At 45.6% G+C, this 14,774-nt stretch overlaps 1 protein-coding gene across 3 annotated transcripts in view; it reads left to right on the forward strand.

The window, feature by feature from the left end:
• The window catches only part of fer (fer (fps/fes related) tyrosine kinase), a 414,420-nt gene that overhangs the window by 107,423 nt on the left and 292,223 nt on the right, over positions 1-14,774 (forward strand). For all 3 annotated transcript variants that reach the window (XM_072516399.1, XM_072516401.1, XM_072516400.1), the window contains exon 5: positions 10,433-10,616. In XM_072516399.1, the coding sequence (XP_072372500.1) occupies positions 10,433-10,616 (184 nt within the window). The remainder of the gene's footprint in view (positions 1-10,432; positions 10,617-14,774) is intronic.

The raw sequence follows: 14,774 nt of genomic DNA on the forward strand, positions 1-14,774 counted from the left end.
ACCTCCCTGTAATTCCTCTCTATCACCCCCTCTGCCTCCCGGATGATCCGAAGTTCATCCAGCTCCAGTTTCCTAACACTGTCTCCGAGGAGTTGGAGTTGTGTGCACTTCCCGCAGGTATAGTAAGTGGGGACACTAGCGGTCTCCCTTACCTCCCACATCCTACAGGAGGAGCATGCAACAGCCTTAACTTCCATCCCCTCTGATCTGAATTCCCAAATGGATTTGAAAGAAAAAAAAATTGAAGATTAAACACCCGTTAAGCCCTTAAATAAAAAAACAACTGCAGATCAGCACGGTAGCACAAGTGGACAGCACTGTGGCTTCACAGCGCCAGGGTCCCAGGTTCGATTCCCCGTTGGGTCACTGTCTGTGCGGAGTCTGCATGTTCTCTCCGTGTCTGCGTGGGTTTCCTCCAGGTGCTCTGGTTTCCTCCCACAGTCCAAAGACGTGCAGGTTAGGTGGATTGGCCATGATAAATTGCCCTTTGTGACCAAAAAGGTTAGATGGGTTATTAGGTTAGGAGGGGTTATTGAGTTGCGGGGAGAGGGTGGAAGTGAGGGCTTAAGTGGGTCGGTGCAGACTCGATGGGCCGAATGGCCTCCTTCTGCACTGTATGTTCTAGTACGTTCTAAGAGGTTCAAAGTATCTACTGTCATTGTTTATTTAGTCAAAGACAGTATATGATATTGACACACAGAAAATGGCATACTAGCCAAGGATTTTCCCGTCCTGCTTGTTGTGCACCAAAACAAGCGTGCACGCCCAAGCGGGAGATGGGTGAATCTCCAACCATACTGGAAGTGCCAGTGACACATTATATAAAGTATTTTTATAAGACATGAGACTTTTTTCTTTTCTGCACCCTGACAGGAACCAATTAATGATTCTTTAACCCCCAAATAATAATAAACAAAACACCCGAATCTAACAGCTTTAAGGGGGTTGTTCTCAACCTGTGTATGGTCCTGTAAGGTGATACCTACAAACCTCCCATAATTACACGGAGTGTTTCTCCTTAAAAGAGAGGAGACAAAATATGCCATGAAAAGGATGAGCACAGAATGTCTTTTCTGCATTCTAACCCTTCCTGTTGAGACATAATCCACACCTCCACCTTCCAGGAGTGGCACTACTCATAGTCCTCATGATCAGAGCAAAGTAGACCATAAAACGTATACTTCCGTTATAAGCGCACGGATAAAAACAAAGGAGCGAAGGATATTCTTCACACAGCCCGAGTGTCATACAACTAGCGCAGCGAGTTCCTTAAATAGAACGAGCACGCTGAGGAGTAATTTTCATTAAAGACAAATGCATGTCCCTGCCATTCTTTTGGATAAAAACTCACCGTCGTGCTGAATTGCTGAATCACCCTGTCAGAATGAAAAGTGCCAACACCGAATTGGGGAAAAATGATAATGACAAGGGATAGAGTCCGGATTACACAGTTAACTGCAGTCTGTTACTCTAAATTGTTGCCTTCCATGGAATTCAAAAAGCCAAGATTTTAGCAGGATTGCCAAACGTCTTTATAGACTTGTCTGATGTCACCCGCAGTGTTGCAGGATACAGTAAGGCATATTGCACTCCAATTGTCTTCTAATTACATCAGACCCCGTATGTTTCTGATGTATTGCTGCTGAGCAATCTTGCAAAAAAGGGACCATCACTCCCTCATGGATCAAGGCCCCATTATGACCAGGTGTCTCCTTGCCAATCGTTGAAGTTATGAAAGTGTGTAATTATGGGCCGGAGCCGTTGGTTGTTCCTCTGACTCAGGAGCAAAATACAACATGCCGTTATAATTTAATGTGCCCACTTTTCAGTTCAAAATTAAGAAGATGTGGTAGCCAGCTCTCAAAGAATTTAACTGGGAGCTTACTCTCCGTTCTTTCTGACAATCCGGACATTCTTCCTCCGACCCCAATTTTCCAGGCCGTCAAGGAATTCTGCCACACCATACAGCTGCTTTTCCAAGAACTGTAAGCGGCCTTTACCAAGGAAGCATTTCTTTTTTTTTAAATTTAGAGTACCCAATTATTTTTTTCCAATTAAGGAGCGATCTAGCGTGGCAAATCCACCGAACCTGCACATCTTTGGGTTGTGGGGAGAATGTGCAGACTCCACATGGACAGTGAGGAACTTGCATTTCCTAATTCTCTCCTCCGCTTCGTCAAGCCTTTTACCGGTATTGTGCAGCTCTATACTATGAGCACTGATATGCTAACAGACCAAGTTTCTCATCAATAACCTTAATATTTGCAATCATCAGTTGCAATGCACTTGAGAGTGCCAGATTAGGAGCCTGTTAGCTGACTAAGTTGCCATGTTGAGGAGACTGCTCCACCCCAGTCATTTCTTTTTAAAAAAATGTTTTTATTAGGTCGTTACCATTTTATATATAAAACAGAGAACCCAAAATAGGAAAGATAACAAAACAACCCCCCTCCCTTGAGCTGATACACCGAAGACTCAAATAATAATCACCTCTTTTAGTGCCTCAAGTAGGCTTGCATTAACACTGCAATTAAGTTATTACGAAAATCCCCTCGTCGCCACAGTATGGCGCCTGTTTGGGTACACTGAGGGAGAATGTAGAGTGTCCAATTCACCTAACAAGCACGTCTTTCAGAACTTGTGGGAGGAAACCTGAGCACCCGAGGAAACCCACGCAGACACAGGTAGAACGTGCAGACTCCGCACATAGTGTCCCAAGCTGGGGATCAAACCCAGGACCTTGGCGCTGTGAAGCAACAGTGCTACCCACTGTACTACCGTGCCACCCCCCCTCCCCAACCCTGACCCCAAACAGCTGAGAGTGACCAACTCTTTAAAGTAAAGAATAAATGGTCTTCATCTCTTATAAAACCCCTCAATAGCCCCCCTCACGGTGAACTTAACTGTCTCAAGGTACAGGAAATTCATCAAGTCCCCCAACCACACTGAGGCACAGGGCGGAGAAGCTGACCTCCACCCCAACAGAATCTGCCTGCGCGAAACCAGCGAAGTGAAAGCTAAATCACCCGCCCCCATCTGCAAGTCGGGCAGGTCCGATATCCTAAACATGGTCCCCAGGGAGCTGGGTCCAAGTCCATGTGCAGAATCTCTGACCTGGTGCTGAAGAGAGAGCCCCAAATCATCCCCAACATCAGGCAGAACCAGAACATAAGCAAGTGGTTGGCTGGGTCTCCCTCACACCACTCGCAAATGTGCTCCACCCGCTCAAACAACCTGCCTATCCTTGACCTCGTCAGGTGTGCCCTGTGCACCATCTTTAATTGTATTAACCCGAGTCTCGCACACAAAATCTAGCACCAAATCTCGCCGGCTCAAACAAATGATTTGTTCGGATCGGCATCAGCTTCGACCCCACAAAATATCCTGGCCGCGAGGTTTGCTAGTGTCACACGGGAGGGTTTAAACTAGTATGGCAGGGGGGTGGGCACGGGAGCAATAGGTCAGAAGGTGAGAGCATTGAGGGAGAACTAGGGAATAGGGACAGTGTGGCTCTGAGGCAGAGCAGACGGGGAGAAGTTGCTGAACACAGCGGGTCTGGTGGCCTGAAGTGCATATGTTTTAATGCAAGGAGCATTATGGGTAAGGCAGATGAACTTAGAGCTTGGATTAGTACTTGGAACTATGATGTTGTTGCCATTACAGAGACCTGGTTGAGGGAAGGGCAGGATTGGCAGCTAAACGTTCCAGGATTTAGATGTTTCAGGCGGGATAGAGGGGGATGTAAAAGGGGAGGTGGAGTTGCACTACTTGTTCGGGAGAATATCACAGCTGTACTGCGAGAGGACACCTCAGAGGGCAGTGAGGCTATATGGGTAGAGATCAGGAATAAGAAGGGTGCAGTCACAATGTTGGGGGTATACTACAGGCCTCCCAACAGCCAGCGGGAGATAGAGGAGCAGATAGGTAGACAGATTTTGGAAAAGAGTAAAAACAACAGGGTTGTGGTGATGGGAGACTTCAACTTCCCCAATATTGACTGGGACTCACTTAGTGCCAGGGGCTTAGACGGGGCGGAGTTTGTAAGGAGCATCCAGGAGGGCTTCTTGAAACAATATGTAGACAGTCCAACTAGGGAAGGGGCGGTACTGGACCTGGTATTGGGGAATGAGCCCGGCCAGGTGGTAGATGTTTCAGTAGGGGAGCATTTCGGTAACAGTGACCACAATTCAGTAAGTTTTAAAGTACTGGTGGACAAGGATAAGAGTGGTCCTAGGATGAATGTGCTAAATTGGGGGAAGGCTAATTATAACAATATTAGGCGGGAACTGAAGAACATAGATTGGGGGCGGATGTTTGAGGGCAAATCAACATCTGACATGTGGGAGGCTTTCAAGTGGCAGTTGAAAGGAATACAGGACCGGCATTTTCCTGTGAGGAAGAAAGATAAATACGGCAATTTTCGGGAACCTTGGATGACGAGTGATATTGTAGGCCTCGTCAAAAAGAAAAAGGAGGCATTTGTCAGGGCTAAAAGGCTGGGAACAGACGAAGCCTGCGTGGAATATAAGGAAAGTAGGAAGGAACTTAAGCAAGGAGTCAGGAGGGCTAGAAGGGGTCACGAAAAGTCATTGGCAAATAGGGTTAAGGAAAATCCCAAGGCTTTTTACACGTACATAAAAAGCAAGAGGGTAGCCAGAGAAAGGGTTGGCCCACTGAAGGATAGGCAAGGGAATCTATGTGTGGAGCCAGAGGAAATGGGCGAGGTACTAAATGAATACTTTGCATCAGTATTCACCAAAGAGAAGGAATTGGTAGATGTTGAGTCTGGAGAAGGGGGTGTAGATAGCCTGGGTCACATTGTGATCCAAAAAGACGAGGTGTTGGGTGTCTTAAAAAATATTAAGGTAGATAAGTCCCCAGGGCCTGATGGGATCTACCCCAGAATACTGAAGGAGGCTGGAGAGGAAATTGCTGAGGCCTTGACAGAAATCTTTGGATCCTCGCTGTCTTCAGGGGATGTCCCGGAGGACTGGAGAATAGCCAATGTTGTTCCTCTGTTTAAGAAGGGTAGCAAGGATAATCCCGGGAACTACAGGCCGGTGAGCCTTACTTCAGTGGTAGGGAAATTACTGGAGAGAATTCTTCGAGACAGGATCTACTCCCATTTGGAAGCAAATGGACGTATTAGTGAGAGGCAGCATGGTTTTGTGAAGGGGAGGTCGTGTCTCACTAACTTGATAGAGTTTTTTGAGGAGGTCACAAAGATGATTGATGCAGGTAGGGCAGTAGATGTTGTCTATATGGACTTCAGTAAGGCCTTTGACAAGGTCCCTCATGGTAGACTAGTACAAAAGGTGAAGTCACACGGGATCAGGGGTGAGCTGGCAAGGTGGATACAGAACTGGCTAGGCCATAGAAGGCAGAGAGTAGCAATGGAGGGATGCTTTTCTAATTGGAGGGCTGTGACCAGTGGTGTTCCACAGGGATCAGTGCTGGGACCTTTGCTCTTTGTAGTATATATAAATGATTTGGAAGAAAATGTAACTGGTCTGATTAGTAAGTTTGCAGACGACACAAAGGTTGGTGGAATTGCGGATAGCGATGAGGACTGTCGGAGGATACAGCAGGATTTAGATTGTCTGGAGACTTGGGAGGAGAGATGGCAGATGGAGTTTAATCCGGACAAATGTGAGGTAATGCATTTTGGAAGGTCTAATGCAGGTAGGAAATATACAGTGAATGGTAGAACCCTCAAGAGTATTGAAAGTCAAAGAGATCTAGGAGTACAGGTCCACAGGTCATTGAAAGGGGCAACACAGGTGGAGAAGGTAGTCAAGAAGGCATACGGCATGCTTGCCTTCATTGGCCGGGGCATTGAGTATAAGAATTGGCAAGTCATGTTGCAGCTGTATAGAACCTTAGTTAGGCCACACTTGGAGTATAGTGTTCAATTCTGGTCGCCACACTACCAGAAGGATGTGGAGGCTTTAGAGAGGGTGCAGAAGAGATTTACCAGAATGTTGCCTGGTATGGAGGGCATTAGCTATGAGGAGCGATTGAATAAACTCTGTTTGTTCTCACTGGAACGAAGGAGGTTGAGGGGAGACCTGAAAGATTATGAAAAATTATGAGGGGCATAGACAGAGTGGATAGTCAGAGGCTTTTCCCCAGGGTAGAGGGGTCAATTACTAGGGGGCATAGGTTTAAGGTGAGAGGGGCAAGGTTGAGAGTAGATGTACGAGGCAAGTTTTTTACGCAGAGGGTAGTGGGTGCCTGGAACTCGCTACCGGAGGAGGTAGTGGAAGCAGGGACGATAGGGACATTTAAGGGGCATCTTGACAAATATATGAATAGGATGGGAATAGAAGGATACGGACCCAGGAAGTGTAGAAGATTGTAGTTTAGTCGGGCAGCATGGTCGGCACGGGCTTGGAGGGCCGAAGGGCCTGTTCCTGTGCTGTACATTTCTTTGTTTGTTCTTTGTTCACTCCTTATTTAAAATGCTGCCGAAACATACCTCCATATCTTCAGTGTGGCCTACCTAAATATTTCCCTGGGGCAAACTGGAGTGGCACTGTTGCCAGTGCCCACAACCCCTGACCCCCTACAAGAACCTGCCTCCATCCTCACCCAAATTGCCTCTGGCTCCCTGCACCTTCTCGGCATGCGCCGCCCAACAATAATACATCAGATTCGGTGGAGCCAAACCTCCCAAGTGTCTTCTCTGAAGCATCATTTTAAAATCCTAGCTACCTTGCCTGCTCAGATAAATGACAAAATCAACTGTGCCACCCCTATGAAAAATGCTTTCGGCAAGAAGACCAGTAAACATTGAAATAAAAATGAAAACTGCAGCAAAATATTCATCTTTAGGATTACACCCGTCCTGCCAATGATAGAGGGAGGTTGTCCCACCCCTAAGTTCCGCCGTGACCCTACCAACAGGCTCGTAAAGTTCAATTTACGGAGCTGGGCTGAATCGTGAGCCATCTGCACCCCCTAGATACCTGAAGTGAGTGGTTGCGACGCGAAGCTGCAATTCCCCCAAACTAGCTCCCGTCCCTGGCAGGCGGGGAGGCCAAAAAATACTGGCTCTTTTCTAAGTTCAATTTGTATCCCGAAAATGCCACAAATTGCTCAAGCAGCCCCATGATATCCCCCCACCATGGGGACTGGGTCCGAAATATACAAAAGAAAGTAATCTGCATACTAGGACACCCTAAGCTCCATCCACCTTCCCCACCACCCCCTCCACTTATCCGAGCTGCTCAGCACAATGGCCAAGGGCTCCATCGCCCTTTCTTGTTCCCCGTGTAGCTGAAAGTGTCCCCAGTTCACTGCATTCATATGAACACTTGCCTTCGGATCCTTGTAAAACAATTCGACCCACGCCACAAACTTGGGCCCAATACCAAACCATTCCAACACCACAAATAAATAATTCCACTCTACCCGATTAAAAGCCAGTGCCGTACACTCGAGGCCAACCACCTATCCTTCACAATCCCTGTCTGGCCCCCTCTATCACCTGCGGGAGACACTCCTTCAGCCTAAGCTCCAACACTTTGGCAGGGATTTTGGCATCTGTATTTAGCAGGGCTATTGGCCGGTGAGATCCATACTCCAGTGGGTCCTTATCTTTCCATAACAAAAGCAAGATAAATGCCTACCCCATTGTCTCTGGAAGCGCCCGCCCTCAGCTACCGCGTCCTCAAACCTCCCCACTAACCGCCGTGCCAGCCTGTCCATAAACCTATTATAAAATTCCACCAGGAACCCATCTGGCTCCGATGTCGTACCAGTTTGTATTCTCCCTATCGCTGTGTGGACCTCCTCAACTCTCACTGGTTCCTCCAACCATGCCCTATCCTCTTTCACTAATGGACACCCCAACCCCTCTAGTAACTTACTCATGGCCAACTCGTCCACCTCTCCAACTTCTGATAACATTCCTTAAATGCTGCCTGAGCTGGCCTGCCAACAAGCGACTGGCATTCTGCCCGTACTCGTATACCGCACCCATTGCCCACCTCAACTGGCGTACCACTTTCCCTGTGGACAAAGGTGTCGCCCCCCCGGGCCCTGCTTTCAAACCCCAAGTGAAACACCTGGCTCATCCAACCCTCACAAAGCTATACCTGGCCTGGTCCTTCACCCTCAAATGAATGGGTCTCTTCTGCAGCAGCACCACATCGTCTCTTAAGCTCTTCAAATGACTCTTAAGCTCTTCTTGCCTGCTTCACCGGTTCACCCCAGCCCCCGAGCATGCCATGTTACCATTCAGATCAGACTCTCTCTCTCTCTCTCTCTCTCTCTCTCTCCCCCCCCCCCCCCCCCCCCCCCCCCTCTATCAGCCATGACTGCCAGGAGAGTGCCTGCTGCCCGACTTCTTAGGTCCACCATCCACTCACGATGGCCCCGGGGTGAGCACGAATGGGCCCAAGCCCTGCCCCCCCCCCTTCACCACCAGCCAACTATCACACCCCCATCCCAAAAACCTCCCAACCTCGAAACAGCTCCACTCTTCATGCTCCCCACCCTCCCCAGCATTCACACTTCCTCGGCCAGTCGAAACCTGCCCCCCCCCCCACCTTGCTCCCGTTCAATAGCTAACTCCAGTTTGCTCGTGAGACGGCCCCTGCCAAAGCCCTCTCTCCTCCATATACCTAACACATAAGCCCACAGAAAGAAAAACACACCCAAATCGAAACAACCAAACCTGTTGAACACAAAACAAAGGGGAAAAAACAACACATTATCCCACTGTTCCCATTAATAACATCAGAAATCATAGTTCCAACTCAGTTCAGTCCCCATCCTTCAGCCTTCACAAATGCCTCTGCCTTCTCCGCTGTTTCGAAGAAATGGTCCTTCTAGTTGTGCGTAACCCTCCGCCTTGCTGGGTACCGCATACCACTCTTGTAAAGTGCCACCTTCGCTCTGTTGAAGGCCGTGAGCATTTTTGTCAGATCCACCGGGATGTCCTGGTATATGCAAATACTTCCCACCTCGCCTCCTGGTTCTGCTTTGCCCATGCCAAAACCTTCTCCTTCGACTGATAGCTGTGAAAACGGAGAATCATAGCTCCAAGGGTGGATCGTTCGCCCTTGGCCAAAGCGACCGATGAGTCCAATCCAGCTCGAAGGGGTGGCATTATCCTCCTACCCCAGCAGCTTCATGAACATCCCTGAGAAGTACTCTTGTCGGCCTCGGCTCTCCAACCCCACAATCCGCAGATTCTGCCGCAATGACCTGTTCTCCAGGTCCCCCATCTTAGCTCTCAGTCCTTTATCACTGTCCTCCACCTTAAACAGCTGCACTTCCAGCAAGACAAGCTGGTCGCTGTTCCGCGAATGTGTCTCCACCCCCTTCAGCACCTCACCATGCTAACGCACCGTCTCCACCTTTCCAAGAGCTTCCTTTCTCAAGTCCAACGCATCTTCCTCTGACTGTTTGAGAGTTCCCATCATCTCCTTCCCACGCCGCTCAAAATGCTTTGCAAATTGCCGCTCAAATTCCTCAGCCAGTGTATCCACCATAATGGATGCAGCTCCACCTGGTGTACTTGCTCCCGCCATCTTTTCTCCCACAGAACTCTGCACTGTGCTCAAGCTTGCTGGCAGACTAGCGCTCGTTTCTTTTCGTGCTGTGTTTTTTCATTAGGATTTCCATACCCTCTGACACCCACAATTTTATTGGAGAAAGTTCCCCTAAAAACTGGGTGAAAAGGGCCAGAAATCGAGAATTCTAGTGGGCGGCACCCAACGTGCGACCTCCACCTCCACGAATTCCCAATAATCTGTAAAGTGAATTGGCTAGCACTTTTACTTGGGACATAGGTTAGCTGATGCAGGAAATGCAAAATGTGTCACTAATTTGCAATGCTGTTATGAAGTTGGGGCACAATGGAGGAGATTTTAACTTTGATTCTGTTCTATGCTGTGTAAAATGTTCAGTGCTTATAGTATAGTAATAACATGGAACCTTTTTCATTCATTATTGCCATCTCTTCTGGGTAGAAAAAAAATCACCTGAATTATTTTCCTCTTCCATGTTGCACCCCAACTCAACCAGATTACCAGGACTGCAAGGAGCCAATATTTTTCATTTCACAGAGTATTGTATAATTTCTCACTTTTGAAGAATGAAATGGTGAAAACAAAACTGAAATAAGCTCCAAAGAGAAGCAAACCTACTGGGATTTTTAACATCTCGTTTCATTATCTCTTGCTGAGGAGCTACCGTTTGAAACTGACTTAAACTAAAAGTAAAATTTGTTTCTAAACAAATCGCAATGCCACTTTGTTATTGGATGTATAACTTATTGCATAAATAATCACCACAAATCAATACTTGGCGCGGGGGGGGGGGGGGGGTGGGGGGGGGGGGGGGGGAGAATGGCAGGCCTAATTTACTTTACAAAGATTGAATTTCTGAAGTTTGTACTCATCTGCTTTCTTACCTCCTACAGGCAAGGAGACTGAAAAAGCCAAAGACCGATTTGACAAGGCCACGATGAAACTCCATAATTTGCACAATCAGTATGTGTTGGCAGTGAAAGGGGCCCAACTGCACCAGGAACAGTATTATGATAAAGCTCTTCCTCTGCTGCTAGATTCTCTGCAGAAGATGCAGGAGGAAATGATTCTTGCTTTGTAAGAAATATTCTAGATAACTCATCTGATGTTTTTTTTTAACCTAACAGTCTGTGTTAATCTAATTTTGGAACAATATACTACTTTGCCAGTCTATACGGCTGAATAATGTACCTATTTTAACATGGGGATCTGATCTTTTAATTAAAAATATTCACTTTAATGTGCAGCATGACCCTCATTGAGAATTGTCAGCACACTTGCAAATTGGCCAAACATTATGTTCCTTCATCCCAAAGAAAGATGGCCAGTTTTTAAACAACAGTAAAAATTGGGATTTCTAAGACTGCATGGAGGCGTTAATTTATTTTGCATTTTATTAATTTACGTTTTGACAGCTGGATGTAAAAGAATGGGCGGTGACAGACTGAAGCAGGAGCTAATGGCTACTTTTGTTCCTGTAGTAGCATGTCACTATGTAAACTATATGTAAATATGGAGAAACCCGTTGGTATTTATTCTTGCCACTTCTGACAAAATAGTAGCAGGTACAGAGTTAGAACTGTCGCATGGAATTTGTAGAAAGCTTGCATTATAGTAATGGTGCACATACAGTTTACACAATTATTGTAATACAAAAGTTCAAGTAAATTATGACTCCAGTAATTTACGCTTGTTTTTAAAGTCACAGCAATATTAACTCTATCATTTGCGTTATCCATAGAGAGCCTTGTCAAAACAGATGGTAATTAAATATTATAGCTTTGTGCCCTGTTCAGAACAGTGGTGAAGGAAAATTTCCTTCATTCGTGCTGGTTGTCGCACTGGTCGTCGTGTGCTGACGAAGGTGTACACATACTTCTTTCTGCATCAAGACTGTAACTGACAAGTTTGGAACTAGTTGATTTGATTTCAAAATAGAGTTCTGTGATTGTATTGTGGTCCTGCTGCAAAATTCGTCCAGAAGTCCTGAATCACGTTTGACTGCTGAAATTTGAGAAAATGAATGAGTATAAAACAAATGCTGGACTGTGTCTGCTTGGATTTCACCCCCACAACCCAAAAGATGTGCAGGTTAGGTGGATTGGCCATGCTAAATTGCCCCTTAATTGGAAAAAAATAATTGGGTATCTGAACTTATTTTTAAAACAAAAACAGATGCTGGAATATCCACTCATTATTTGAATCAATTAAAATGGAGATGAATGGCATGATTGTGGCCCTTGGCTTGGAATTTGTTTTGCTTGAAACACATGCAGAAGGTGATTCTGTGGATCTGGAAATCTTTCTGCAATGGAAAAGAGAGGATATTGGGGCATTGGCTGGAGGATTGATCACAGAACATATTGCCATGACTTAGTTGTGGGCGTAGACTATATTGTTACCCTAATTATCATGTGCATGCCTGGGTAATTGGTCATTTACATTTTGTCTTTTGTGTTGTTATATTTGATATATATGCTAATTACACTTCTTTCATTTGTTCATGGGATAGGAGTGTTGCTTGCAAAGCCAGCATTTCCTGTTCATCCCTAATTGCCTGTAAAAATGTGATGAACTGTGCTTGAAACTGCTGCAGACAGTGTGGTATCGGTACAGCCAAAGTGCTGTGAGGGGCGGGGGAGGTTCTAGGACTTTGACGCAGTGACAATGAAGGAATGGCAAAATAATTTGAAGAGAGGATAGCATGTGACTCAGAGGGGAGCTTGCTGATGGTGGTGTTCCCATCCACCTGCTTCCCAGTTCCTTGTGGTGGAGATGCTGATTTGGAAAGTGCCTTGAAGGACTCTTGGCAAGATGCTGTAGTGCATCTTGTGTGATGTGTTGGGTGTTCTGGATCACAAACCGGTCACCAACACTGGAAGTGGTGTAACTCTATTTTATTATCAGGTTAACTATATTAAAATACTTGAACTGTGGGTAAATGCAATACCAGCTTTAACTGTTGACCCTTGCCTAGTCCTAACCAGGCGATGCACTCAGCACATGGTGAATGTCTGTGTTGCAGGCTGTGAGATCTGTGCTCCGAGCTGGCTGCTACTAGAATGAGCGGGAACTCTGATGCCCCCTGTCTTTATAGTGCCTGTGCTCTAACTGGTGATTGGCTGTAGTGTTGTGTATGCTGATTGGTCCCACTGTGGGTGTGTGTGTGATAATATACTGTGGGTGTGTGTGTGATAATATACTGTGGGTGTGTGTGTGTGATAATATACTGTGGGTGTGTGTGATAATATACTGTGTGTGTGTGTGTGTGATAATATACTGTGTGTGTGTGTGTGTGTGTGATAATATACTGTGGGTGTGTGTGATAATATACTGTGGGTGTGTGTGATAACATACTGTGGGTGTGTGTGATAATATACTGTGGGTGTGTGTGATATACTGTGGGTGTGTGTGTGTGATAATATACTGTGGGTGTGTGTGTTTGTGTGTGATAATATACTGTGTGTGTGTGATAATATACTGTGTGTGTGTGTGATAATATACTGTGTGTGTGTGATAATATACTGTGTGTGTGTGTGATAATATACTGTGTGTGTGTGTGATAATATACTGTGGGTGTGTGTGATAATATACTGTGGGTGTGTGTGATAATATACTGTGGGTGTGTGTGATAATATACTGTGGGTGTGTGTGTGTGATAATATACTGTGGGTGTGTGTGTGTGATAATATACTGTGGGTGTGTGTGTGAGATAATATACTGTGGGTGTGTGTGTGTGATAATATACTGTGGGTGTGTGTGTGTGATAATATACTGTGGGTGGGTGTGTGTGTGTGAGATAATATACTGTGGGAGTGTGTGTGTGTGATAATATACTGTGGGTGTGTGTGTGATAATATACTGTGTGTGTGTGTGTGTGTGTGTGTGATAATATACTGTGGGTGTGTGATAATATACTGTGGGTGTGTGTGATAATATACTGTGGGTGTGTGTGATAATATACTGGGTGTGTGTGTGTGTGATAATATACTGTGGGTGTGTGTGTGTGTGATAATATACTGTGGGTGTGTGTGTGTGTGATAATATACTGTGGGTGTGTGTGATAATATACTGTGTGTGTGTGATAATATACTGTGGGTGTGTGTGTGTGATAATATACTGTGGGTGTGTGTGTGATAATATACTGTGGGTGGGTGTGTGTGTGTGTGTGATAATATACTGTGGGTGGGTGTGTGTGTGATAATATACTGTGTGTGTGTGAGATAATATACTGTGGGTGTGTGTGTGTGATAATATACTGTGTGTGTGTGTGATAATATACTGTGGGTGTGTGTGATAATATACTGTGGGTGTGTGTGTGATAATATACTGTGGGTGTGTGTGTGTGATAATATACTGTGGGTGTGTGTGTGATAATATACTGTGGGTGGGTGTGTGTGTGTGTGTGATAATATACTGTGGGTGGGTGTGTGTGTGATAATATACTGGGTGTGTGTGTGTGATAATATACTGTGGGTGTGTGTGATAATATACTGTGGGTGTGTGTGTGTGTGATAATATACTGTGGGTGTAGGTGTGTGTGATAATATACTGTGGGTGTGTGTGATATACTGTGGGTGTGTGTGATATACTGTGGGTGTGTGAGATAATATACTGTGGGTGTGTGTGATAATATACTGTGGGTGTGTGTGATAATATACTGTGGGTGTGTGTGATAATATACTGTGGGTGTGTGTGATAATATACTGTGGGTGTGTGTGTGATAATATACTGTGGGTGTGTGTGTGTGATAATATACTGTGGGTGTGTGTGTGATAATATACTGTGGGTGGGTGTGTGTGTGTGTGTGATAATATACTGTGGGTGGGTGTGTGTGTGATAATATACTGGGTGTGTGTGTGTGATAATATACTGTGGGTGTGTGTGATAATATACTGTGGGTGTGTGTGTGTGTGATAATATACTGTGGGTGTAGGTGTGTGTGATAATATACTGTGGGTGTGTGTGATATACTGTGGGTGTGTGTGATATACTGTGGGTGTGTGAGATAATATACTGTGGGTGTGTGTGATAATATACTGTGGGTGTGTGTGATAATATACTGTGGGTGTGTGTGATAATATACTGTGGGTGTGTGTGATAATATACTGTGGGTGTGTGTGTGTGATAATATACTGTGTGTGTGTGTGATAATATACTGTGTGTGTGTGTGATAATATACTGTGGGTGTGTGTGTGTGTGTGATAATATACTGTGGGTGTGGGTGTGTGTGTG

The sequence above is a fragment of the Scyliorhinus torazame genome, chromosome 9, assembly GCF_047496885.1.
Source record: "Scyliorhinus torazame isolate Kashiwa2021f chromosome 9, sScyTor2.1, whole genome shotgun sequence".
Lineage (NCBI taxonomy): Eukaryota > Metazoa > Chordata > Chondrichthyes > Carcharhiniformes > Scyliorhinidae > Scyliorhinus > Scyliorhinus torazame.